Here is a 26,336-nt window from a genome sequence, read left to right on the forward strand (position 1 = left end):
GCGACCAGGTGTATACAATCAGTAACTTGGAGAGCGGGAACGCCATAGTGTCATTGTGTCATTGTTGTGTAGTTCAGAGTCTAGAGCAGGCAGACTGACAGCGTCAAGACTGACAGTTTCATAATGTCCTAATTTTTTTTAGGTATTTGGTCGTAAGTAGTTTCTCCATTCAGTACATTTCTAAAAAATAATACTAAATTGTATCACAATAACTAAACCGAATCATGTCGTAAAGAACCAAGAATCGCTTTTCCAGTACCTCCCAAAAGATCTGCAGTTCAGTAATTACAGCCTTTTCGCTCTTTCAGTCTTTCAGAAGAACCTCTTCACATTTACACAAAGAAAGAGAGAGGGAGAGAGAGAGATAGAGAGGGAGGATGGATTTGATATGACATAGGAAAGAAAAAAGTGACACGCTGACATTTAAGAAATAACCCTCTCATGAGACTGATGTAAGAGAGAGAGAGAGAGAGAGAGAGAGAGAATGAGAATGAAAAAGAGGGATAAAGAGAGAGAAAGAGAGAGAGAGAGAGAGAGAACGAGCGATAGAGCTGTTGCGTATCAGAAAAATCGACCTAACTTCAGAACAACAGTGAGAAAGAGCGAAGGAGATTGAGGTCCTGGCCTTAAAATGTCAGCAGAAAGAGAAAAGAGAGGTGGCCGCTATACTGGAAACACCTCTTATTTAGTTACATTTACTGGCCACTTTATTGGAAACACCTCCTTTAACTGTCCACTTTGCTGGTGTACAGTTAGCTAGTTACTCTCACTGGCCACTTTATTGGAAATGCCTCTCTTTTAAGCTGGGATGCACTTAGCTAGTTACTCTCACTGGCCACTTTATTGGAAACACCTCTCTTTTAAGCTGGGGTGCACTTAGCTAGTTACTCTCACTGGCCACTTTATTGGAAACACCTCTCTTTTAAGCTGGGGTGCACTTAGCTAGTTACTCTCACTAGCCACTTTATTGGAAACACCTCTCTTGTAGCTTTACCTTACTGGTGTACAATAAACTAGTTACTTTTACTGGACACTTTATTGGAAACACCTCTAGTCACCTTGCTGGGGTACAATTAGCTAGTTACTCTCCCTGGCCACTTTAATGGAAACACCTCTCTTACAGCTTCACCTTAATGGGGAACAATTAAGTGGTTACTGGCCACTTTATTGGAAACACTTTTCTTTTAAGCTGGGGTACAGTTAGATATTTACTCTCACTGGCCACTTTATTTGAAACACCTCTTTTATAGCTTCACCTTGCTGGAGTAAAATTAGGTAGTTACTCTCACTGGCCACTTTATTGGAAACACCTCTCTTTTAAGCTGGTGTACAGTTAGATAGTAACACTCACACTGGCCACTTTATTGGAAACACCTCACATTCAAGCTGGGGTATAGTTATTTAGTTACTCTTACTGGCCATTTTATTGGAAACACCTCTTAATACTATACCTTGCTGGTAATGCTCACCCTGGCCACTGTATTGGAAACACCTCTCTTTTAAGCTGGGGTACATTTAGATAGTTACTCTCACTTTGGCCAATTTATTGGAAACACCTCCCACCCTGCACACTTTATTGAAAACCCCTCTCCCCCTGGCCACTTTATTGGAAACCCCCTTTCACCCTGGCCACTTTATTGGAAACCCCTCTCCCCCTGGCCACTTTATTGGAAACCCCCTTTCACCCCGGCCACTTTATTGGAAACCCCTAGAAAAGATGATAGTAAAAGCAGAGTGCTGACCTTGCTGAAGCGTGGAGAGCACGAGGAGAACTGTCTGATCTCCACCGGCTCATCGTCATTGGTGTCGTCTTCATCGTACGAATTCACGTGCCGATAACGTTCAGAGCGAGCTGAGGTGAGAGAAAAAGGAGTGAGAGATAGAGTGACAGAGAGAAACAGAAAAATTAAGACATAAAGAAAGAAAGTGTTCCTCCTAACAGCCAGGGGGCGCTGTGAGAACAGGTCGAGACTTACTGTCGAAGTAGCTGGTGTCCTCCTCCGACTCCAGATGAGGAACAAACTCTGCCTTCTGCCTCAGTAAACTGTTCCAGTCCAGATCAGCGAAGAAGGAGTGCTGTTTCACTTCATACGCCCCGCCTGTTTACGAAGAAATAACGAAGAAATAATGAAGAAATAACGAAGACATTCTGTATGTTATTCTGCCCATCGATCATACCATTATACACAGACTTCACAGTCTTTTATCAGTCTTATCTTGGCAAATCTTTTTATTAACTTTAAGACATATATTGTTATCCACGTATTCATACACACAAGCATCCATCTATCTGTCCATTCATTCATCATTTTACACTTATCTATTTATCAATATATTCATTCTGGATTCAATTCAGGTTCACTTACCATGCTTGTTATCAGTTTACTGCCTCTTCACAAACTATCTATTTTCCAGTTGAAATATACGAGCTGTATAGCACAAATTTTTAGGTTCATTTATGATTCAAATTGCTCTGCTTAGGTACAATTATGAATAGAATAGCTCTGCTGAGGTACAATTATGATTAGAATACCTCTGCTGAGGTAACATTATGATTAGAATAGCTCTACTGAGGTAAATGTATTATTGGAAAAGCTTGGCTGAGGTACATTTATTATTAGAATAGCTCTGCTGAAGTAAATGTATTTTTAGAATAACTTTGCTGAGGTAAATATCTATCTATCTATCTACCTATCTATCTATCTATCTATCTATCTATCTATCTATCTATCTATCTATCTATCTATCTATCTATCTATCTATCTATCTACCTATCTATCTATCTATCTATCTATCTATCTATCTATCTATCTATCTATCTATCTATTTCATCCATTAATCCAACTTTCTATCCATCCATCTATTTATTCATCATTCCACACTTCCATTAATTCCATTATTTATCCATCTCTCTATCTATCCATCCATCCATATTCAGATTATTCATGGTTAATCCAAACTTCTATAATTTCAGCTATCAATCTATCCATTATACCACATATCATTTTTCCATCATTCCATCACCCATCATCTGTCTATTCAACCATAATTCTATTCTTACATTATTCCAGCTATTAACCCCTTCATTATTCCATATATGCATCCTTTTATCATTCCATCATTCCATTCAACGTTCCACCCTTTCAACTCTCCATTCTTAACTTAATCCCATTCATCTATATATTTATCTATTTAATTTTACATAATTTTATCCATCTTTCTAGTTTTGCATCACTTCACTCTCATATCAATCTATTCAATATTCCATCCATCCTTTCATCCACCTATCCATCCATCATTCCATCATTCCACCCATTCACCCACTGAAGAAACTCACCTGTTCCTAATCTCACCAGTGGGTTGGTCTGCAACAAGGTGGAAATGAGGTTCTGGGCGTCGCTAGGCAACGCTTCATCACCTTCAGGCCAGGCAATATCATCTACACAACACACACACACACACACACACACACACAACAACACACACACACAGCGAGAGAGAGAGAGAGAAAACACCCAAGTGTGAAAGTTAGCACATGCTCTGATTGGCACATCCCCACACAGTCACACCTCCACACTCACAGTCTTTAATGACGGAGGAAAACTCCAATCAGCAGCAGCGGAGGTTCCTGAGAGTCTGCGGCGCTAAACATGTTAGCAAAACTGCAGCTAAAGTTAGCATCAGTAGCTCGTTAACATTTGGACCAAACCTAAAGACTGCATTTTCAATAGGGATGACCCGAATATTTGGCAACCGATACTATTCTGCTAAAAATGACCAAAAAATGTAAATAATTAATTATTTATACCAAGCAAATAAAGTCAATAAACACAAATTGACAAGTTTAAGTTCATTTTTATGCTCTATTGAATGATGCTCTGGTAAAATAAATTAAATAAAGAATTTATCATGCTTGTTATCAGTTTACTGCCTCTTCACAAACTGTCTATTTTCTAGCTGAAAGATACGAGCTGTACAGGACTAGGATTTTAGTAGTGTAAGCTGATATAATTTAGCTTTAGCATTAGTTTGTTCAGGAAAAAAAGACTGGTTGCCTTTATCTGAGTAATGTAGCACTAATGAGACTAATGAGAAATTTATGGTTAGAATAGCTCTACTGAGGTAAAATTATGATTAGAGTAGCACTGCTGAGGTAAAGTTATGATTAGAATAGCTTTACTGAGGTAAAATTATTATTAGAATAGCTCTGCTGAGGTAAATGTATTATTAGAATAGCTCTGCTGAGGTAAATATATTATTAGAATAGCTTGGCTGAAGTAAATTTATATTTAGAATAGCTCTCCTGAGGTAAATTTATTATTAGAATAGCTCTTCAGATTCAGTGTTGGTTCAATGTTGGCCAAATGTGTAATTTTTTCAGGTTTCAGACAAAAAATATATATACAGTGCCCTCCATAATTATTGGCACCCCTGTTTAAGATGTGTTCTTTAGCTTCTCATAAATTGAGTTTTGTTCAAAATAATATAGGACCACAATGGAAAAAAGAGTAAAATACAACCTTTAACTCAAGTGAATTTATTCAGTAGGAAAAAAATCCCACATTAAGAAATAATTATTTAACATCAAATCATGTGTGCCACAATTATTAGCACCCCTGATGTTAATACTTTGTACAACCCCCTTTTGCCAACAAAACAGCACCTAATCTTCTCCTGTAATGTTTCACAAGATGGGAGAATACAGAAAGAGGGATCTTTGACCATTCCTCTTTGCACATTCTCTCTAAATCATCCAACGACCTGGGTCCTCTCCTCTGCACTCTCCTCTTCAGCTCACCCCACAGGTTTTCAATGGGGTTGAGGTCTGGGGACTGAGATGGCCATGGGAGGAGCTTGATTCTGTGTGCGGTGAACCATTTCTGTGTAGATTTGGCCACATGTTTAGGGTCATTATCTTGCTGAAAGACCCAGTGACGACCCATCTTCAGCTTTCGGGCAGAAGCCACCAGATTTTGTTTTTAAATGTCCTGGTATTTTAGAGCATTCATGATGCCATGCACCCTAACAAGGTTCCCAGGGCCTTTAGAAGAGAAACAGGCCCACAGCATCACTGATCCCCCGCCGTATTTCACAGTGGGCATGAGGTGCTTTTCTGCATACTCAGCTCTTGTGTTACGCCAGACCCACTTAGAGCATCTGTTGCCAAAAAGCTCTATCTTTGTTTCATCTGACCAAAGCACACGGTCCCAGTTGAAGTCCCAGTACCGCTTAGCAAACTCCAAACGTTTGCGTTTATGATTGTGAGTGAGAAATGGTTTCTTCCGTGCATGCCTCCCAAACAGCTTGTTGGCATGTAGATAGCGCCTGATGGTTGTTTTGGAGACTTTGTGACCCCAAGAAGCTACCATTTGTTGCAATTCTGTAACAGTGAGCTTTGGAGAACTTTTTATTTCTCTTATCATCCTCCTCACTGTGCGTGGTGGCAAAATAAACTTGCGTCCTCGTCCAGGCTTGTTTACCACTGTTCCAGTTGTTTTAAACTTCTTAATAATTCCTCTGACAGTAGATATGGACAGGTGTAGGCGAGTAGCGATTTTCTTGTAGCCATTGCCTGACTTGTGAAGGTCAACACACATCTGCCTCACTTGAATGGTATGTTCCTTTTGTCTTTCCCATGTTGAAGATAAATGGCCTCTGTGTCACGTCATATTTATACCCCAGGGAAACAGGAAGTTGTGAATTACTAATTAAATGTTCCTACATACTCTGATCAACTTCGTAAACTACTGTAGAAGTGACAGAAATACTTTTATTAAATTTATTTCCTAAGAATTGTTAGGGGTGCCAATAATTGTGGAACAGGTGATTTTATGAAGAATAATTATTTCTTAGTCAGGGATTTTATTTCCCCCTTAAAATTTACTTGAGTTAAAGGTTGGACTTTACTTTTTTTTCCCATCGTGGTCCTATATTATTTTGAACAAAACTCAATTTATGAGAAGCTAAAGAACACATCTTAACCAGGGGTGCCAATAATTATGGAGGGCACTGTATAATTTCAGTCCCATCGATTCCATGGCTCACCTGAGATCACCTGGCCGAACAGCTCCTCAGGTGTGTCGCCAAAGAAAGGTACGCAACCCACCAGAAACTCGTACAGGATGATGCCCATGGCCCACCAGTCCACCGGCTTTCCATAACCCTGCCTCAGGATCACCTCCGGAGCGATGTACTCAGGAGTACCGCACACCTGGGAGAAGAATATTCATATTCAGAGACTATAAAATTTTTAATTAACTGTATGGACTGTATGAACTGGAGTGTGAACATTTTAAACCAATAGAAAACTAAACAAATAATAATTAATACAATTAATTCTGACTGCATTAAAAAAAATACAAAGTGGTCTGTGTAGCAGAATGTACCTGCTTGTCCAGGAACTCGCGAGCGTCCTTCTCAATATGCCCTTCATACAGATTTGTGGTGAGGCTCATCAGACCCATCTTGGAGAGTCCGAAGTCTGTAAGCTTAATGTGGCCCATAGACGTGATCAGCAGACTGACAGGAAGACACAAATACATATATAATCAATAATATGCTGGAATTTGATTGTTTTAGCCAATTGAATAAATGATAAAAACATAAGATATTAAGTCTAAACTACTACATTTTTCTCTCTATAAGGTGCAACAGATTATACGGCACATTATGCAACATTAGTAAGGCACAGGGGTGTCGCCATGTTTTCTATCTAATTCAGCTGTTAAGCTAAGCTAAGTAAACAAAACTTTTACAACACTATATGTTAATCTACACAGATTTTAATCCTGAAAACTGTTTATTTGGGTGAATAAATCACTTCTGTTTATTTACAGTAAGCTTTGATTTCCATATTTCCACTAAGGCTAGGCGCAGCAGCATTAGCACTAGCAGTTAACCACTAGCGGTTAGCGGCTAATGTCGCCTGATAGCACTACACTGAAGAACCCTGAGTGTTCCGGTAAGCCAGGGTAATATTAGCTAGCGGTTCGTCCCATGTAGCTTGTTTGAACACAGTAAACACGCAGACTACAGTCCCATATACACGCCTCTGAACAGAGAAAGAGCTAGCACTTAGCGTGGTTAGAGACTAATGCTAATGCTGCTCCAGCAGTGCTAGCCGGGGTCACCTCAGAATGACGAAAGAACACTTAGCACTTAGCATCCTCGGTGCTGGAGAACTAAACTGAAACTCCTGTATAACGCTGTACTTCAGCAGAGTGGCTTTACTGCTTCTTAATACCTGACTGGTAGAGTTCATACATAAGGAAGACCAGATTATAAGGCCCACTGGTGATTTTTGGGGAGAATTAAAGGATTTTAAGTGCACCATATTTTGTTAAAATGCTTTTAATTGTCAGCGTGAGATCTCCACCCCACTAGGGGGAGCTGTATTGAAACACTCACTTGTCTGGTTTGAGATCCCGATGCACTATGCCGTAGTTATGGAGATATTCCAGAGCGAGGACCGTCTCAGCGAAGTACATACGAGCCATTTCCACGGGCAGCGCTCCAATATTCTTCAGCAGGGTGGCACAGTCTCCACCTAGAGCACAAAGTGAGAGGTGAGTGATACTGGTGAATTTGTGGGAGAGCACTAAAGAATATATTGATAGATTAACAGTGCAAATCAGGTCACTGGAAAAGCTAAACACGCTTGGAGGAGAACACTATTAAAGGCTAGCTCTGTAGAGTCAGGATTCTATTCTGTTTACCATAAGTGAGCATCTCAACTGGGTCACATATGGATTTCAGGTTAAGACAGAGATACATTTTATTGTCATATTTTTACCATTCAACCATGGGTGCATTTTTGAACAATATGTCATAAGCACCTCTTGCTTAAAGCTCAGTCAGCTTTATGAGGTAGAGTCACCTGGAATTCAGGCTTTCAGTTAACAGCTGTGCTGAACTCATCAAGAGTTCTTGTCTCTTAATAATGCGTTTGAGAGCATCAGTTGTAAAGTAGTGAAGAGGTAGAGTTACAGGTATACAGTGAATAATAGCTCTATTTGAGTAATGTTCTAATCCAGTTTATGAGGAGCAAGAACTACTCAATTACTTAAAGAAAAAATGATGGTCAGTCAATTTCAAGAACTTTAAAAGTATCCTTAATTGCAGTCACAGCAAAGACCATCAAAAACATTGAGATGATGAAACTGTCACTCATCAAGATCACCCCAGGAAATAAAGAGCAAGAGTTCATCAGAGTTACCAGCCTCGGAAACGGCTTAAAGTTAAAAGCTCCCCAAATATTTAAGTTACTACATGATTGCTTCATAGTCTGGGTCACTTCAGTATTTATTTACAATGTAGGAAAAATAAAAAATACAAATATTAAATTAGAAAATGTGTCCAAACTAATAAATAAGCATTACACATTACATCAGGGGTCGGCAATAGGCAGCCCGCGGGCCAGATGTGGCCCGCAAGCATGAAACATTTGGCCTGTGAGGTTATTTGAACTATAATGAACGATGAACGAGTGAAAAAAATAAAAAAATAAAAAGCTTCTCTGGAGAGCTTTTGTTTACATACCCCCCTGTCTCTCTCTGTCGCGTTTGGCTTGACTTTAGTTCTCTTTTTTCTGCCCATTTTTGAACTACATATCTCCTTATAAGGGCGATTTCCTTTCCTCTTGGGTTTACCTGCTTTGAATTCAACTGTTCTGCAATTGGGTTCAATAACCCTCTGGGCTGGAGAGCTATTAGTCCCATTACACTCCATCCCATTACACTTCATTTTCCTAAACACAATTTTTTTTGATGGCTTGGAAAATATCTGGACCGCGGCCAAACTTAATTGCCGACCCCTGCACTACGCTATTCAATGAGGGGAATAAGATCCAGCAGCTTATGACAGCAATTCGATCAGTCAATAAAGGTCCACCATGCAGTTATAATGCCTGTTGATGGGTAATGGTTAAGAGTCGACGCAGCTGAGCTGATGCCAGAGCTGAGCTGATCTGATCTGAACGATGACCAGCAGCAGTGAGATCAGCTGTGATAATCTGTCTGACACACAGCTCAGTGACTTTTACATAAGCACAGTCCAACGTGTCACTGTACACACACTGACGAGTCATCATAACAGCCTGCTGACTGAGACAGACACAGAGACAGACAGACAGACAGACAGACAGATGGACGGGGAGTGTGTGTTTGTGGAACATTGCAAGTTTTTCTCCTTCAGGCTTCAGTCAGAGAGCAGCAGCAGCAGAGTCAGCTTTTCTATCTAGAACTGAAAGGGAATACAGATTGCACTGCACTAATATACAAGCTGTTCAACCTCTATCAGACACACATGATATACTGCACCTCTGAAGGTGCCCTGAGGTATCTAGCACCAGGATATTACAGGAGATCCTTTAGCTTAAGTTACTGTGGATTTAATGTTTCAGTGCCTCCCTAAGAAGCATACCGTATTTGATGAACGTCTATTTTCTGGTCTATTTTCATATTTCATAAGGAGCACCAGATTATAAGGAGCATTAAGTGACTCTAATAATGATGCCTAAATCTAAGTGAGCAAGGGTGTCACCATTTATTTCCATCTAATAGGGAAGCTGGGGAAGCGCCTAAGTAAACAAAACTGTAATTCTCAAAGTAAAACGAGCGCTGGATGTACACAGATTCTACACAGATTTCTCTCCTGAAAACTGTTTATTTGGGTAGAGTAAAGCGCTTCCGTTTATTTACAGTAATCATAGATTTCCAATATTTGTTTAAGATTCATTTTAAGTAAGGTTCCTCCAGCATTAAGGCTGGGTGCAGCACTCATTAGCTTTAGCATTAGCCGCTAACTGCAGGGCTAGCGGGACATTAATGTAGCCTGATAGTGCTAGGCTGATGAACCCTGAGTGTTACGGTAACCCAAGACGCTATCAGCTAGCGGTTTGTACCAGGTAGCTTGTTTTAACATGGCAAACAAGCAGACTACGGTCTGATATACTCACCTCGGAACGGTAAAAGAGCTAGCGCTGCGGTTAGCGGTTAATGCTAATGCTGCTGCACCCAGCCTTAGTGCTGGAGAAACTTTACTGAAAACTCTCACCCTTATAACTCTGTACTTCAGCAGAGTGACTTTACTACTCCTTAATATGGAAGTTGATTTTTGGGAAAATTAAAGGATTTTAAGTGCACCTTATAGTCTGAAAAATATGGTAACTAGACCAGTACACAACATCATCATCTTCAGCTCTTCGTTGAGTTCCTCAAACCATTCCAGAACCAATTCTACAGTGGGGTAGAAAAGATTCCACCTTCATCCATGATGCCTGGTCTCCAACAATGTTTATGTAGTTGTTGGGTCTCAAACTGACATCCATATGAATGCCAGGACCAACGTTTCCCAAAGTGAGGTACCCCATAATGACGATAAAGGGCAATACCTGGTCTCCAACAATGTTTTGGCAGTTGCTTGGTCTCAAACTGACATCCATATGAATGCCAGGACCAACGTTTCCTAAAGTGAGGTACCCCATAATGACGATAAAGGACAAAGCCAGGTCTCCAATAATGTTTAGGTAGAAGCCAGGACTCAAACTGACATCCACATGAATGCCAGGACCAATGATCCCCAAAGTAAGGTATCCTATAATGACCATAAATGGGAATGCCTGGTCTCCAACAGGTTTAGGTAGAAGCCTGGTCTCAGACTGACCTCCATATGAATGCCAGAACCAATGTTTCCAAAGTGATGGACCACATCACAACCATCAAAAGGTGTGCCAGGTAAAAAATCACCTTTAGGTAGGTTCCAGGTCTTAAACTGACATCCATATGAACTCCAGGTCCAATGTTTTCCAAAAATAGCTACCCCATAGTGACCATGAATAGCCTGGTCTCCAACAATGTTTAGGTAGAAGCCAGGTCTCAAACTGACATCCAAATGAATACCAGGACCAATGTTACCCAAAGTGAGGTACCCCATTGTGACCATAAAGGGGCATGACTGGTCACCAAAATGTTTAGGTAGATGCCATGTCTAAATTGTTAGTCCATATGAATGCCAGGACCAAGTTTTCCAAAATTAGCTACCCCAAAGTGACCATAAAGGGGAATGCCTGGTCTCCAACAATATTTAGGTAAAAGCCAGGTCTCAAACTGACATCCATATGAATGCCAGGACCAAGGTTTCCCAAAGTCAGGTACCTCATTGTGACCATAAAGGGGAATGCCTGGTCACCAACAATGTTTAGGTAGACGCCTGGCTGTGCCAGGTCAGCAATGACCTTTAGGTAGAAACCAGGTCTCAAACTGACATCAATACGAATGCCAAAACCAATGTTTCCCAAAGTTAGATACCCTATAGTGACCATAAGTAGAGAAATGCCTGGTCTCCAACAATGTTTAGGTAGGTGCCAGGTTCAAAACTGACATCCATATGAATGCCAGAAGGTGAGGTACCCCGTCATTACCATGATAAGGTGTGCCAGGTTAAAAAGTCCAAAGCCTTTAGGTAGGTTCTGGTTCTCAAACTGACATCCATATCCATATGAATGTATCCAATCATGAACATGCATCAGATTGCCTGGTTTGCAATGATGTTTACAGAGGTGCCACATTTCAAATTGATCTCCAAATGAATCCCAGGACCAGTGTTACCTCACTAAACATTGCCCAGAGCATCACAGACCCTCCAACCACCTCCAACTACAACCATCTTCTGGCACAGTGAATCCTGGTGCCATCTCTTTTTCTGGTAAAGGGCATATATAGTCACATAGCTCGCCATAATGGTACAAAATTCTGAAAACCCTTTTTAATTACAGCCTTTCTGGCCTATCAAGCTACTATGTGTATGTGTGTACGTGAGGGTATACTGAATATGCTACCTTCAACATACTCCATGACCATGCAGAGGTGTCTGCGAGTCTCGAATGAGCAGAACATGCTGACTACGAAGGGATTCTCGGCGAAGGTCAGGATGTCTCGCTCTACGAACGCCTGCTGGATCTGATTCCTCAGAATCAGGTTCTGCTTGTTGATCTTCTTCATGGCAAAACGCTGCCGTGTCTCTCTGTGCCGGACCAGATATACCGCCCTGCAGACAGACAGACAGACAGAGAGACAGACAGACAGAGAGAAAGAGAGAGAGGGGGGGGGGGGGTCAAATGTATGTTCTGATCATGCTCTTTTGCAGCTTGATCTGATCTGAGTCTCTTATTGCAAAGTAGTTTGGAGGTGTGTAGTGATTAACTAATCTGAAGCTACATGAATTTTTGGAGGTGTGTAGTGATGAACTAATCTGAAGCTACATGAAGTTTGGAGGTGTGTAGTGATGAACTCTGAAGCTACATGAAGTTTGGAGGTGTGTAGTGATGAACTGTGGAGCTACATGAAGTTTGGAGGTGTGTAGTGATGATCTAATCTGAAGCTACATGAAGTTTGGAGATGTGTAGTGATGAACTCTGAAGCTACATGAAGTTTGGAGGTGTGTAGTGATGATCTAATCTGAAGCTACATGAAGTTTGGAGGTGTGTAGTGATGATGAACTAATCTGAAGCTACATGAAGTTTGGAGGTGTGTAGTGATGAACTCTGAAGCTACATGAAGTTTGGAGGTGTGTAGTGATGAACTAATCTGAAGCTACATGAAGTTTGGAGGTGTGTAGTGATGATGAACTAATCTGAAGCTACATGAAGTTTGGAGGTGTGTAGTGATGAACTAATCTGAAGCTACATGAAGTTTGGAGGTGTGTCGTGATGTAGTGATTAATAAGTGTATAAATAAGAGTGTGTGTGTGTGTGTCTCACCCATATGCTCCATTGCTGATGAGCTTGATTGTCTGAAAGTCTGATTCACAGGGTGGTTTCATGGCCTTCATTTTACCCTGCAGAAAACACCAATCAACAGCAAACATCAGTATAACATCACTCACTACACACTCCCACTGCTCCCACTGCTCCCACTGCTCCCACTGCTCCTGCTACTTCACCCATTAGCTCCCTTTCATCCGTTTCCACCCAGACAGATTGCTGCACTGTGAGCATTTGGACAGTAATCAATTAAAAAAAGGATCTGTCTGAGCTGAAGATCCAAAGAGCTCTTATATAACACACTTTCATTACAACATAACCACACACACACACACACACACATACACACATACACACATACATACACACATCAGTCTGTCTCATTAATAACTGGTAAACAGCCAGGGACTTGGAACATGTATCCAAATAAATATGCTGTCAGTCACTCATTACAGCATACAGATATATAAGAGGAAAATAATTATTTGACCATGTAATGTCTATCATTTTTATGGAAGGTTTATTGGGACTACTACCTGGGACTAGTCCTGGTCTCTGTTTTGCTTTGAACTCGACTACCAAATGTCTTGGTCTTGACTTGGACTCAATATGTCCTGGTCTCAGTCTTGTAACTTAACATGTCCCAGTGTCATCTTGACTTGGACTCAGTCACTTTCAGTCTTACTCATGACTTATTGTATTGTAACTGAACTCAATTGTCTCAGTCTTGGCTGGACTCAACTGTTCCAATATGTTCCAGTATCGATCTTGACTTGGACTTGAATAATAAAAGTTGTGCTTTGCTCTCTAAATGTCCCAGTCTTGGTTTTGACTCAGACTTGAGTAATAAAAGTCTTGGTCTTGACTCAGACTTAAGTAATAAAAGTCTTGACTTTGACTCCTTTACTAAAAGTCTTGGTCTTGACTCAGCATGAGTAATAAAAGTCCTGGTCTTGACTTTGACTCCTTTACTAATAAAAGTCTTGGTCTTGACTCAGACTTGAGTAATAAAAGTCTTGGTCTTGACTCAGACTTGACTAAAAAAGGTCTTGGTCTTGACTTGGACTCCTCTACGAAAAGTCTTGGTCTTGTCTCAGAATTGACTAATAAAAGTCTTGGTCTTGACTTGGACTTGACTAATAAAAGTCTTGGTCTTGACCTTGACTCTGCATGTCCTAGTCTCTGTCAGGACTTGGAGTCTACTACTAAAACCTTGGTCTTGACTTGGACTCTACATGCCCCAGACTCGGTCTTGACTTGGACTCGACTACTAAAAGTCTTGGTCTTGATCAGGCTTGACATGTCCTGGTGTCTGTCTTGTTTTGGACTCTACATGTCCCAGTGTCAGTCTTGACTTTGATTCCTCTTCCAGAAGTCTCTGTATTGACTCGGATTTGACTAATAAAAGTCTTGGTCTTGACTCAGACTTGAGTAATAAAAGTCTTGGTCTTGACTCAGACTTGAGTAATAAAAATCTTGACTTTGACTCCTTTATTAAAAGTCTTGGTCTTGACTCAGACTTGAGTAATAAAATTCTTGACTTTGACTCCTTTACTAAAAGTCCTGGTCTTACTCAGACTTGAGTAATAAAAGTCTTGACTTTGACTCCTTTACTAAAAGTCCTGGTCTTACTCAGACTTGACTAATAAAAGTCTTGGTCTTGACTTGGACTCCTCTACGAAAAGTCTTGGTCTTGACTCAGACTTGACTAAAAAAAGTCTTGGTCTTGACTTGGACTCCTCTACAAAAAGTCTTGGTCTTGTCTCAGACTTGATTAATAAAAGTCTTGGTCTTAACTTGGACTTGACTAATAAAAGTCTTGGTCTTGACTTGGACTTGACTAATAAAAGTCTTGGTCTTGACCTTGACTCTGCATGTCCTAGTCTCTGTCAGGACTTGGAGTCTACTACTAAAACCTTGGTCTTGACTTGGACTCTACTACTAAAAGTCTTGGTCTTGATCAGGCTTGACATGTCCTGGTGTCTGTCTTGTTTTGGACTCTACATGTCCCGGTGTCAGTCTTGACTTTGATTCCTCTTCCAGAAGTCTCTGTATTGACTCGGATTTGACTAATAAAAGTCTTGGTCTTGACTCAGACTTGAGTAATAAAAGTCTTGGTCTTGACTCAGACTTGAGTAATAAAAATCTTGACTTTGACTCCTTTATTAAAAGTCTTGGTCTTGACTCAGACTTGAGTAATAAAATTCTTGACTTTGACTCCTTTACTAAAAGTCCTGGTCTTACTCAGACTTGAGTAATAAAAGTCTTGACTTTGACTCCTTTACTAAAAGTCCTGGTCTTACTCAGACTTGACTAATAAAAGTCTTGGTCTTGACTTGGACTCCTCTACGAAAAGTCTTGGTCTTGACTAAAAAACGTCTTGGTCTTGACTTGGACTCCTCTACAAAAAGTCTTGGTCTTGTCTCAGACTTGATTAATAAAAGTCTTGGTCTTAACTTGGACTTGACTAATAAAAGTCTTGGTCTTGACTTGGACTTGACTAATAAAAGTCTTGGTCTTGACCTTGACTCTGCATGTCCTAGTCTCTGTCAGGACTTGGAGTCTACTACTAAAACCTTGGTCTTGACTTGGACTCTACATGCCCCAGACTCGGTCTTGACTTGGACTTGACTACTAAAAGTCTTGGTCTTGATCAGGTTTGAAATGTCCTGGTGTCTGTCTTGCTTTGGACTCTACATGTCCCGGTGTCAGTCTTGACTTTGATTCCTCTTCCAGAAGTCTCTGTATTGACTCGGATTTGACTTATGAAAGTCTTGGTCTTGACTTTGTCTCCTTTACTAAAAGTTTTGGTATTGACGCAGACTTGAGTAATAAAAGTCTTGACTTTGACTCCTCTACGAAAAGTCTTGGTCTTGACTCAGACTTGAGTAATAAAAGTCTTGATGTTGACTCCTTTACTAAAAGTTTTGGTCTTGACTCAGACTTGACTAAAAAAGGTCTTGGTCTTGACTTGGACTCCTCTACGAAAAGTCTTGGTCTTGTCTCAGACTTGATTAATAAAAGTCTTGACTCTGCATTTCCTAGTCTCTGTCAGGACTTGGAGGTTTGACATGTCCTTGTGTCTGTCTTGCTTTGGACTCTACATGTCCCGGTGTCAGTCTTGACTTTGATTCCTCTTCCAGAAGTCTCTGTCTTGACTTGGATTTGACTAATAAAAGTCTTGGTCTTGACTTTGATTCCTTTACTAAAAGTCTTGGTCTTGTCTTGGACTTGACATGTCCTGGTCTTAGTTTTGACACAGACTAGGTTCTAGTGGTCTTGACTACAACAGTAACACACACACATGCACACACTTCACCCACCTCGGCTGAGTCATCTGTCTCAGGCGTGTGTGGTCCCTCGCTGTCGTAACTGTCCAGAATCACCATTTCTACACAAGAGAAAAGATATTAAACACAGCCAGACACGGATTACTGAGCACAGCCTTCCCATGATGATTCAGAATTAATCTCCATCAGTCCTAACGAGAGCGCACTGACAGCTCCGCTTACTTTAATGAACAGCATCTTCTCTTAACGCCTGATTTCATTCAGGAAGACGGTCATTAACTGGACATTAGATTACAGCGGGAAACAGAGCTTAAAATAATGAACAGGATTAATATAAAGTGAATTCCACTGATATCTTTAATATCTAACAATTTAACAACAGCACATTACACAACTCCCCCTGTCACCAAGCAACACTTACCTACAGAGAGAGAGAGAGAGAGAGAGAGAGAGAGAGAGAGAGCTAAATAAAGATGGAGAGCAGATACAAGAAACAATAGCAAACCATGAGAGAGGAAACTATACCTTGTCATAGTTGAATAATGAGAGTTTTGTACACAGAAGGGACAAACTGTGAACCTCAAACACTGTTGTTCCTACTTCAAAAGAATTTCCAGCAGAACTAAAACAGAGCTAAAAATTTCATAACCCCAAAACTGTTACATCACAGTCTTTAAGACAGGACAACTCTAATAATGATTATTTTGCAAGTCATATCAAATAAATTGTTTTCTCTATTGCTTCAATATACTGTACATCAGGGGTCGCAATTACATATTTTCCAAGCCATTACGTGGTGGGCCACAAAACTGGATTTTTAGTTTTGGTAAATGAAGTGTAATGGGATGGAGTGTAGCTACAGACTAGTAGCTCTCCAGCCCAGAGGGTTGTTGAACCCAATTGCAGAACAGTTGATCTCAAAGCAAATCTAAATCTAAACACGGTTCCTCACACGGGATCCAACCCGTGTCGTCAGGGATGCGGTCCAATACACTACCACTGCCCTGGCTAGTGAATTGGGACACAAGCATGAAAAAAAACGCCCTTATAAGGAGATTGGGAGATCGGGAGCCCAAGAAGTGGCGGAAAAATGAGAATGGGCGGAAACTAAAGTCAAGCCGAGCGCGACAAAGGGAGATGCAGGGCAGGAATGTAAACAAAAGCTCACCAGAGAAGCATTTTAATTGTAATTTCTTTCATTATTGTTTATTATAGTTCAAACATCGTCTATTGTCGTCCCCTGCTGTGCATACTAAGGCTGTAATTAATGATTATTTATAGGTAGTCGTACCAAATAATCTGTCGATTGTGCACGAGTATGTGTGTGTGTGAGGCTCACCCTCCAGGGGGTCTCTGGTCAGGCCTAGCTGGCTGATAATGTAGCGAGGAATGTCCGTCTTCATCAAGTGTCCCTCCTTGGCGTGGTCCTCTGCCGCCTCCAGCAGGTGATAAAACTCCTCTGGGTTAAACTCCTGAACAGAGGAGGAGAGTAAGATCCTAATACTGACATTTATCACACTATAATTCTCTTTAAAAGTCTTATTCCATCATTTTATTTCATGAATTTTATACAGCACAAGACTGGTCTCTAGTATGTATAATCGCTCTATTTAGCCCTGCTTTAGATCACTGAATTAGTGGTGTATGAAGAAAGACAGGATTTCTGCTCTTGCTCATGAATATTCATACTTATGGGCAAACATATAGCCTCTGATTGGCTAACAGCACTGCTGCAGAGAACGCCCACCTGCCTTCCCCCACAGGGGGAAAAAATGTATTCAGAGATACAGACTTACTTATAAAGATACAGCACTGAGTGCTAGATTAAGTTAAATCTTAAACTTAAAGCTTAATGCGGCCAAGTGGCCATCTGTTTGTGACCTCAGGCTCAGGAGTACTTGGGTTCTGCAGCAGGACAATGATCCAAAGCACACAAACAAAAAGTCCACCTCTGAGTGGATAAAATAACAAAAAAATTAAATGAAGGTTTTGGAGTGGTCTAGTTAAAGTCTGGATGATTGAGATGCTGTGGATGATCTTAAACAGGCTGTTTATGCAATAAACTCATTATCAGTTATCAGTTATCAGTAAAGATTGATTGCATTTGTTGCCGCCAAGAGTGACACAAACAAGTTATTACTTTTAGGCACCAAATACTTTTTCACACAAGGCTAGATTGGTTTGGATAGTATGTTTTTTCTTTAAATAAATAAAGTTTTAATTTAAAAAAAGTGCTTTTTATATTTACTCAGGTTATCTTTAGCCCTATGAGGACGGGATTAGTTTTTTAGGGGGTCCTGGGTAATTTAAATTTAAATTTTATTCCCGTCCGGAACGACCATGTATGTATTTTTCTCAGACATCCTTTGAGAGAAAATTACAGGCTGAATTATCAAATGTTTTTCGCTGAACTCCTTTCGTGGTCCTCCGGTAATTTTAGTCCCGTCCAGATCCACATCTCTGAGTTTTGTCTACTGGATTCGGATCCATGTTAAAAACACAACAGCGAGTGGAAATGGAGGAGCTACTGAACGCCGCAATGTCATGTGACTGAGAAAGCCTAAAAAAACTCACTGGTCCTCCTGATTTTTCAATTGCAGTCCGGATGCAGGAGTTTTATCACTGAGTACAAGTGTGAAATATTTTTTTTCACAGACGTCCCCCTGAGAGGATTTTTCTCTTAGCAGGACATTATGATCACAGTTTGCTTCAGCCTCGATAACGGAGAGCCTCAGGCTCAGCTGGTGGAGTGACAGGCCCATGGTCCCGCGGGACTCGGATTAATAACCTCAGAACAGAGGATAGAGAGCGAGCCAGCTCAGTGAAGAGGACACTCTACTGTCCTGAAGATTCCCCAGCAGACCTCTCATCTGGAGGAGTAGCTAATATTCTCTCTCTCCGGCTCTGTGACATTCTCCATCGCCCTCCCAGAGGGAAAGAAATGGAATATCAAATATATGTCACGGGTACCGGGACCTTTCGTGTCCTGTGCCGCCCCTGTAGCTGTAGTAACCTAGATCAATGGAGGAAGAAGAAATACCTCGTGAACTTAGGGCAGCTGCAGCCGGCACGCTGGAGGGAGGGGGCGGAGGATGCGTAAAATTTACTTTAAAAAAGTAAAAATTAAGTAACTTTAACTCGGTTTCAACTAGGACTCCCAGAAACGGGAGGAAAAAAAACTGGTACAGGAAGAGTCACGTCTGGCTGACCCACATGGCGACAGCTTTAGCCTTTGGCTTGATGGCTTGGGGAACCTATACAAGGGACACATGTATAGGTTGTGAGGTGTTATCTTGTAAGTAAAGCTGATTGAACACTAGCCAGTGTGCTCATGGCAAGGTGAAGTGAATTATGGGAGTTGGAGTGAGGCATCATAGAAGGCTAAATTACTAAAAAACTTTTACAAGAACTTTCCTGAACTGCCCAATGCAATTGGTTAATGCAGGAGGCCTCACACACACCCCACAGGTCAGCGCAATTTTTTTATAGCTTCCATTAAAAAGTCATGGGACACATTACTAGTTTCAGTGTTTTGATACTACGGTATGCGGCACTACATTGAAAAATATGATGTGTAAAATTTACTTAAAAAAAAAAAAGTTGTGCAACTTTCTGCATTTGCTTTTTTTAAGTAAATTTAATTTCATGTAAATTTAAGTAACTTCAACTCGGTTTCAAAACTTAAATGTTACACAGAGTAAATAAGTGAACTGAACTTCAGTCAATCCTTTCTTTTAGTAAACTTTACTTCATTTATTTTTACTGAATCAATCCTTTCTTTTAGTAAACTTTACTGAATCAATCCTTTCTTTTAGTAAACTTTACTTCATTTATTTTTACTGAATCAATCCTTTCTTTTAGTAAACTTTACTTCATTTATTTTTACTGAATCAATCCTTTCTTTTAGTTAACTTTACTTAATTTCTGCATACAATATTACCTAATTACAATTACTTAATTTATACAATATTACTATATATAACTTTAGTTAAAACACACATTCAAATATTTACATAATCTCAAAGATTTATTTTGTAAACAGACCAAGTCTCACTGTCTCAACACATGGATGGCATGTGTGTGTCTGTGTGTGTGTGTGTGTATGTGTGTGTGTGTGTGTGTGTGTGTGTGTGTGTGTGTGTGTGTGTGTGTGTGTATGTGTGTGTGTGTGTGTGTGTGTGTGTGTGTGTGTGTATGTGTGTGTGTGTGTGTGTGTGCTCACCAGACACTCCAGAAGTCTAGCAGGTCGAGAGATAATGAGGAAGAGCTTCTTCGCCAGCTCCGTCACAAAGGTCAACTCAGAACTCTCAGAACGCTCATAAGCCTGAGAGAGAGAGAGAGAGAGAGAGAGAGAGAGAGGAATCATGAGAAAGAGACAAAGAAAGAGGCATAGAGAGAAAGCAAAAGAGAGAGGGAAAGATAGAGAGAAAGATACAGAGAAATAAGAGATTAGGAGAGAGAGACAGAGTGAAATAACATGAAAATTGGTTTAAACTGAGTATTGTTTTGTGGTGGAATATCAGTCTGATGTGAAGTGACGAGTGAATAATAGAAACGGGGCGTCTGTCAGAAATGTCACGGCGCAGTGCGCTCTGTCGCTGGCGGCTGTGTTACAGACAGCTTCACTCATGCTCTGATTACACTGAGAGCCTGATGATTTAGATGTTGGTTCTCGCTTTTCATTGCATGCTGTGTAATGAAAGGTGAAAGGTGAGGGTATTGATCAATTGATCATATTGTTAGAAGAATAATTTTCATTCTTTGCTGTCAGAAGGAATCACATCATGTGATTGGTCAGTGGGAATCGGCAATAGACTCATTTCATAATGAAACTTATGAATGATAAATTGCCTCATTTAAACCCAGCCCACTAACTAAAACGTGGTAATACAGAAACAACGCAAAACATAGTAAAATATAGTATACAATATAGTGTTTGGCCTTTCACACCAAACACTGATGCAGTTACGCAGCAGAAAGTGCCGAATAAAGACTTTCCTAAATTGTAAAATAATGCTGAAGTCATTCAGACTATGAAGGAACACATAAGGAACAATGTAATAACTTTTAGTAAAAGCATTTAGGTGCTCTTATCTGGGCTTCTGTTAACTTCTAGCAGTTTCTGAGGCTGGTAACTCTGATTAACTTATCAACTAAGCAACAGATGTAACTCTGTGCTTTTTCATTCCTGGAGAGGTCCTGATGAGTGCCAGTTTCATCATCATAATGCCTTTTTTGCGACTACATTTGAGGATACTTTCAAAGTTCTCAAAATAGACTTTCGGATTGATTGACCTTCATTTCTTAAAGTATTTTTTTCTTTACTTAGTTGAGTAGTTGTTGCTTCTCATAACCTGGATTAGAACATTACTCAAATATTCACTATTCACTGTATACCTGTAACTCTACCTCTTCACTACTTTACTTTAACTGATGCTCTCAAACACTTTATTAAGAGACAAGAAATTCAAGTAATTAACTCTTGATGAGTTCAGCCCTTTTTAACCTTTTTTTAAATTATGAGCGGAGGGTGGACTCAGCACACTCACATCGTGAAGCAGCTTCTCCAGGTTCTCCTGCAGCTCGTAGAAGTAGACGGTGGTGATGAGGCGCTCCAGTGATTTGGTCAGGCAGTCTCGGGACAGCTCAATGATCTGATGGTGGATGAAGCTCATAACCCCGTCGGCCAGCGGCAGCACGTTCTCCGGAGAGTAGGTGTGAGCGAACTCCGCCAAACACTCCTCCATCTGAGCCGTGGCCTGAACGGCACGTACGAAAAAACAGGTAAAATATATATACAGGGGTTGGACAATGAAACTGAAACACCTGGTTTTAGAGCACAATAATTTATTGTGGTGACGGACAGTTCTGGTGGAAACAGGAGAGTTGAGGTGCACATTGAATTCTGCGTGATTTGTTCAGCCGTGGTTTTATGTTCTTTGGATACAATCCGGGTTAGCACCCGAACATCCCTTTCTGACAGCTTCCTCTTACAGTGTCCACAGTTAATCCTGTTGGATGTGGTTGATCCTTCTTGGTGGTATGCTGACATTACCCTGGATACCGTGGCTCTTGATGCATCACAAAGACTTGCTGTCTTGGTCACAGATGCTCCAGCAAGACGTGCACCAAGAATTTGTCCTCTTTTGAACTCTGGTATGTCCCCCATAATGTTGTGCGCATTGCAATATTTAGAGTAAAACTGTGCTCTTACCCTGCTAATTGAACCTTCACACTCTGCTCTTACTGGTGCAATGTGCAATTAATGAAGATTGGCCACCAGGCTGATTCAATTTAGCCAGGAAACCTCCCACACTAAAATGATGACAGGTGTTTCAGTTTCATTGTCCAACCCCTGTAACTTTTTATCAAACTCTTAATGTAGTCAGTCCTTGTTTACAGATATACTTATTCCAATTTTAAATAAAAACTGTAGTTTGACTTTGTTGGTGAGCTTATTAACAATGTATAATTGCGTAAAAGTGCATAACAAAAAGGCAAAATAAGTAATTTGAGATATTGGAGCAACCAGGAACAAAAAAGCTCTAAAAGTTCTAATTTTCGTTTTTATTGTTTATTTCTTGCTTTTTCTTGTTAAATAGGGGCCAACAAACTCAAAAGCATCCCAACCACCTCGCCACACAAAACAGAGCGACAAAGAACAAACAAAGAATGTTTATATGTATGTTTATATGTATGATGGCCTCTGACCTTGGGAAACCTCTCCTTATACACATGATTCATCATGACGATTTCATTATCATAGCAGGAGGGCGAGCGTCCCGGACTGGAGGAAGAGAGAGAGAGAAAGAGAGAGAGAAAGAGAGAGAGAGAAGAAAAGAAAAGATAATTAGTACGTCTCGAAGTTGAAAGGCTGCATTCTGCTGTAGATTAAACTGTTGAGTGTGTGCTGAATGATAATAAGGGCAATCAAGTTTGTGTGTGTGTGTGTGTGTGTGTGTGTGTGTGTGTGTGTGTGTGTGTGTAAGTGTGTGTGTGTGTGTGATGGCTTTCTTAAACAATACCTCATCACAGCACTCATAACAGACCCACTGGTGCTGCCAACAGGCTGGAAAAGCACTGCGTGTTTGATTGTACGTCTGTAAAATTGTATATCTGAACGTACTGGCTCATACAGGTATGTCTTGAATACATACAGTTTACATATATGCAAATGTTTATGGATGTACATACATTTGTAGACCATGTATTTTGGTAAAATATTACAAATTACAAAAAATATACGTTTATTACACTGATAGTACTGCATATTATACCCAGCTCAAGAGGTTCTGCATGATTTCCATATTATAGTCAGCAGCCGGGGTGTGTGATTGTACATCTGTAAAACTGTACATCTGATCATAGCTATGGTTTTGGTACATACAGTGTATAGCCCTGGAAAAAAATAAGAGAAAACTTAAAATTGATGAGTTTCTTTGATTTTACTAAACTGAAATCCTCTGGAATATAATCAAGAGGAAGATGGGTGATCACAAACCATCAAACCACCAAACTGAACTGCTTGAATCTTTGCACCAGGAGTAAAGGCATAAAGTTATCCAAAAGCAGTGTGTAAGACTGGTGGAGGAGAACACGCCAAAGTGCATGAAAACTGCAATTAAAAACCAGGGTTATTGCACCAAATATTGATTTCTGAACTCCTAAAACTCTTTATGAATATGAACTTGTTGTTATCTTTGCATTATTTAAGGTCTGAAAGCTCTGCATCTTTTAATGTTATTTCAGCCATTTCTCATTTTCTGCAGATAAATGCTCTAAATGACAATATTTTGGGAATTTGGGAGAAATGTTGTCTGTAGTTTGTAGAATAAAACAACAACCAGATTCAGCTAGGCAGTATTGGGTCGAATGTGGTGTACACTCGCCAACCGGGGCGTTAGCACAAGCAACTCTGCCTAATTCCCATATTATACTCAGCAGCCGGGGTGTTGGCACAAGTGGCTATTCTACATTGTATGCATGACCACACAGCAACTTCTAAAAGAAACAGGTGGGTGCAGGTGCATTACCTGAGGCTGCGTGAGCGCGGCCGTATGTGTGGTGAGCGCCGCCCGTCGTCATCAGTGATGCTCTCCGTGCTGCCGAAGTGTTTGGACAGGAAGTGCAGCTCGTCCATGGTGGGCTGGAAGGGCAGCTGATGAAGACGCTCCTGAGATGAGCTCGACGACTGAGACATCCACAGAGCACGAGGAGAGATATAGATATAAGAGAGATATAAGAAACCATTACATATGACTACCAAACACATGAGGAAACACACCAGTCCATATATTTGTCAAGCAATTAAGTGTCCATGCTAATAGCAATGCTAACAGCATAGGGGCGATGCTAACCGGCAGCATGCATGCTAATATTGAGGTTAACAGCACGATAGCAATGCCAACGACAGAGCGGCCACACTAATGTGCAGAGCCCATGGTAAAATTGATGATAACGGCACAATAGCAATGTTAACGGGCAGCATCTATGCTAATGTCGATGTCAACAGCATAAAAGCTAACGGCATAAGGGCAATGCTAATTTGCAGTGTCTATGGTATTATAAATGTTAACAGCACAATAGCAATGCTAACGGTATAAAGGCGCGGCTAACATTCAGCACCCATGCTAATGCTGATGTTAATGGCACAATAGCAATGCTAACAGCATATGGGCAATGCTAACATGCAGGTTCAATGCTAATACCGATTGTAACAGCACAATAGCAATGCTAACAGCATTAGAGTGATGCCAATGGTGCAGCACTCACGCTAATGCTGATGTTAGCAGCACAAAATCAATGCTAACAGCATATGGACAATGCTAACATGCAGCGTGCATGCTAAGGTCGATTATAACGACACAATAGCAATGCTTACAGAATATGAGCAAAGCTAATTTGCAGCATGCATACTAATGTCAATGTTAACAACACAATAGCAATGCCAGCGGCACAGGGGCAACACTAACGTGCAGAGCCCATGATAAAGTTGATGATTACGGCACAATAGCAAGGCTAATGGCATAGGGGCAATGCTAAAATGCATTATCTATGCTAATATCGAGGATAAAGGCACAAAAGTAATGCTAACGTGCAGCATCCATGAAATTGTCAATGTTAAGAGCACAATAGCAATGATAATGTTAATTCTAACAGCACAATAGCAATGCTAAAGGCATAGTGGTGATGCTACTGGTGCAGCGTCCATGCTAATGTCCATGTTAAAGGCACAATAGCATTGCTAATGGCACAATAGCAATGCTAACGTGCAGCACCCATGGTAATATCGATGATATCGGCACAATAGCAATGCTAACAGCATAGGGGTAACGCTAACATGCAGCATCCATAATAATGTTGATGTTAACGACACAATAGCAATACTGAGTGATAGCGATGCTAGTACCACACTAGCAATGCTAAATGATAAATTGATGATGTAACATCACTGGGGATGGGTGGGGCTTAGATACTACTGTATCTTACTATGATAATATATGCTAAACAAAATATTGAGACAAGTATTGAGGGTATTATAAAGAGTTTATCCTGCCTTTGTTGGCGCAACTGTCTTTAATGTCCAGAGATGGTTTTCTACTAGATTTTCGGGATCATTGCTGTGAAGATTTGATTGCATTCAGCGACAAAAGTCCATAAAAAAGTCTTATTCTATATTTACAAATATTTGGATATATGATGTATAATATTTGTTCTACACAATGTTTCCTCTTATAATAACTTCTAATTCTATGTTTTTTACTCATAATAATATATTTAACCCACCGTTAGTGAGCTCTGGGACTGAGCTTGTTTTTATTACATATTTTTGTTATGCTAAGAACAGCTTCAGTTATTTTTATCTCTGATTATCATCAGATGAAAGTTGTGCAGCATGAGGAGCGGAGTGTAGGTTTGGCGAGCGCTCGTGTTCAGTATAATGAGATTACTACAGCTCTGCAGTTACTGCATCAATACACCACTCTCCCAACAGCTCATTAGCATAAATCTGCATATCTAATTCAGATACACTGTTAGTAAACTCCTGTCGGGATGCTGATCTTATCTTTTCTTTTTTAATTGAAAAACACACCAGAATACACACACACAGATACACACACACATACACATACACAAACACACCCACACCCACACTCTCACACACACTGCAAAGGAAGGCCTACTTTCACAAATGTATTCAGCAGAGTGAGAACATCGTCTCCTCTTTATTACAGAAGTTTATTCATGAAGAAAAGAGAGAGAGAGTTAAATAGAGAGAGAGAGAG

The 26,336-nt window shown here is 40.4% G+C and overlaps 1 protein-coding gene across 2 annotated transcripts in view; it reads right to left on the reverse strand.

The window, feature by feature from the left end:
- The window catches only part of mast1a (microtubule associated serine/threonine kinase 1a), a 104,042-nt gene that overhangs the window by 18,802 nt on the left and 58,904 nt on the right, over positions 1-26,336 (reverse strand). For both annotated transcript variants that reach the window (XM_022674563.2, XM_022674564.2), the window contains 14 exons: positions 24,084-24,241; positions 22,762-22,837; positions 21,600-21,809; positions 20,273-20,374; positions 17,390-17,522; positions 16,084-16,151; positions 12,758-12,834; positions 11,837-12,045; positions 7,408-7,546; positions 6,387-6,519; positions 6,046-6,211; positions 3,338-3,439; positions 1,977-2,099; positions 1,743-1,852 (listed from right to left, as the gene is read on the reverse strand). In XM_022674563.2, coding sequence (XP_022530284.2) covers positions 1,743-1,852; positions 1,977-2,099; positions 3,338-3,439; positions 6,046-6,211; positions 6,387-6,519; positions 7,408-7,546; positions 11,837-12,045; positions 12,758-12,834; positions 16,084-16,151; positions 17,390-17,522; positions 20,273-20,374; positions 21,600-21,809; positions 22,762-22,837; positions 24,084-24,241 — 1,806 coding nt within the window. The remainder of the gene's footprint in view (positions 1-1,742; positions 1,853-1,976; positions 2,100-3,337; positions 3,440-6,045; positions 6,212-6,386; positions 6,520-7,407; positions 7,547-11,836; positions 12,046-12,757; positions 12,835-16,083; positions 16,152-17,389; positions 17,523-20,272; positions 20,375-21,599; positions 21,810-22,761; positions 22,838-24,083; positions 24,242-26,336) is intronic.

Source organism: Astyanax mexicanus, chromosome 21, assembly GCF_023375975.1.
Source record: "Astyanax mexicanus isolate ESR-SI-001 chromosome 21, AstMex3_surface, whole genome shotgun sequence".
Taxonomy (NCBI): domain Eukaryota; kingdom Metazoa; phylum Chordata; class Actinopteri; order Characiformes; family Acestrorhamphidae; genus Astyanax; species Astyanax mexicanus.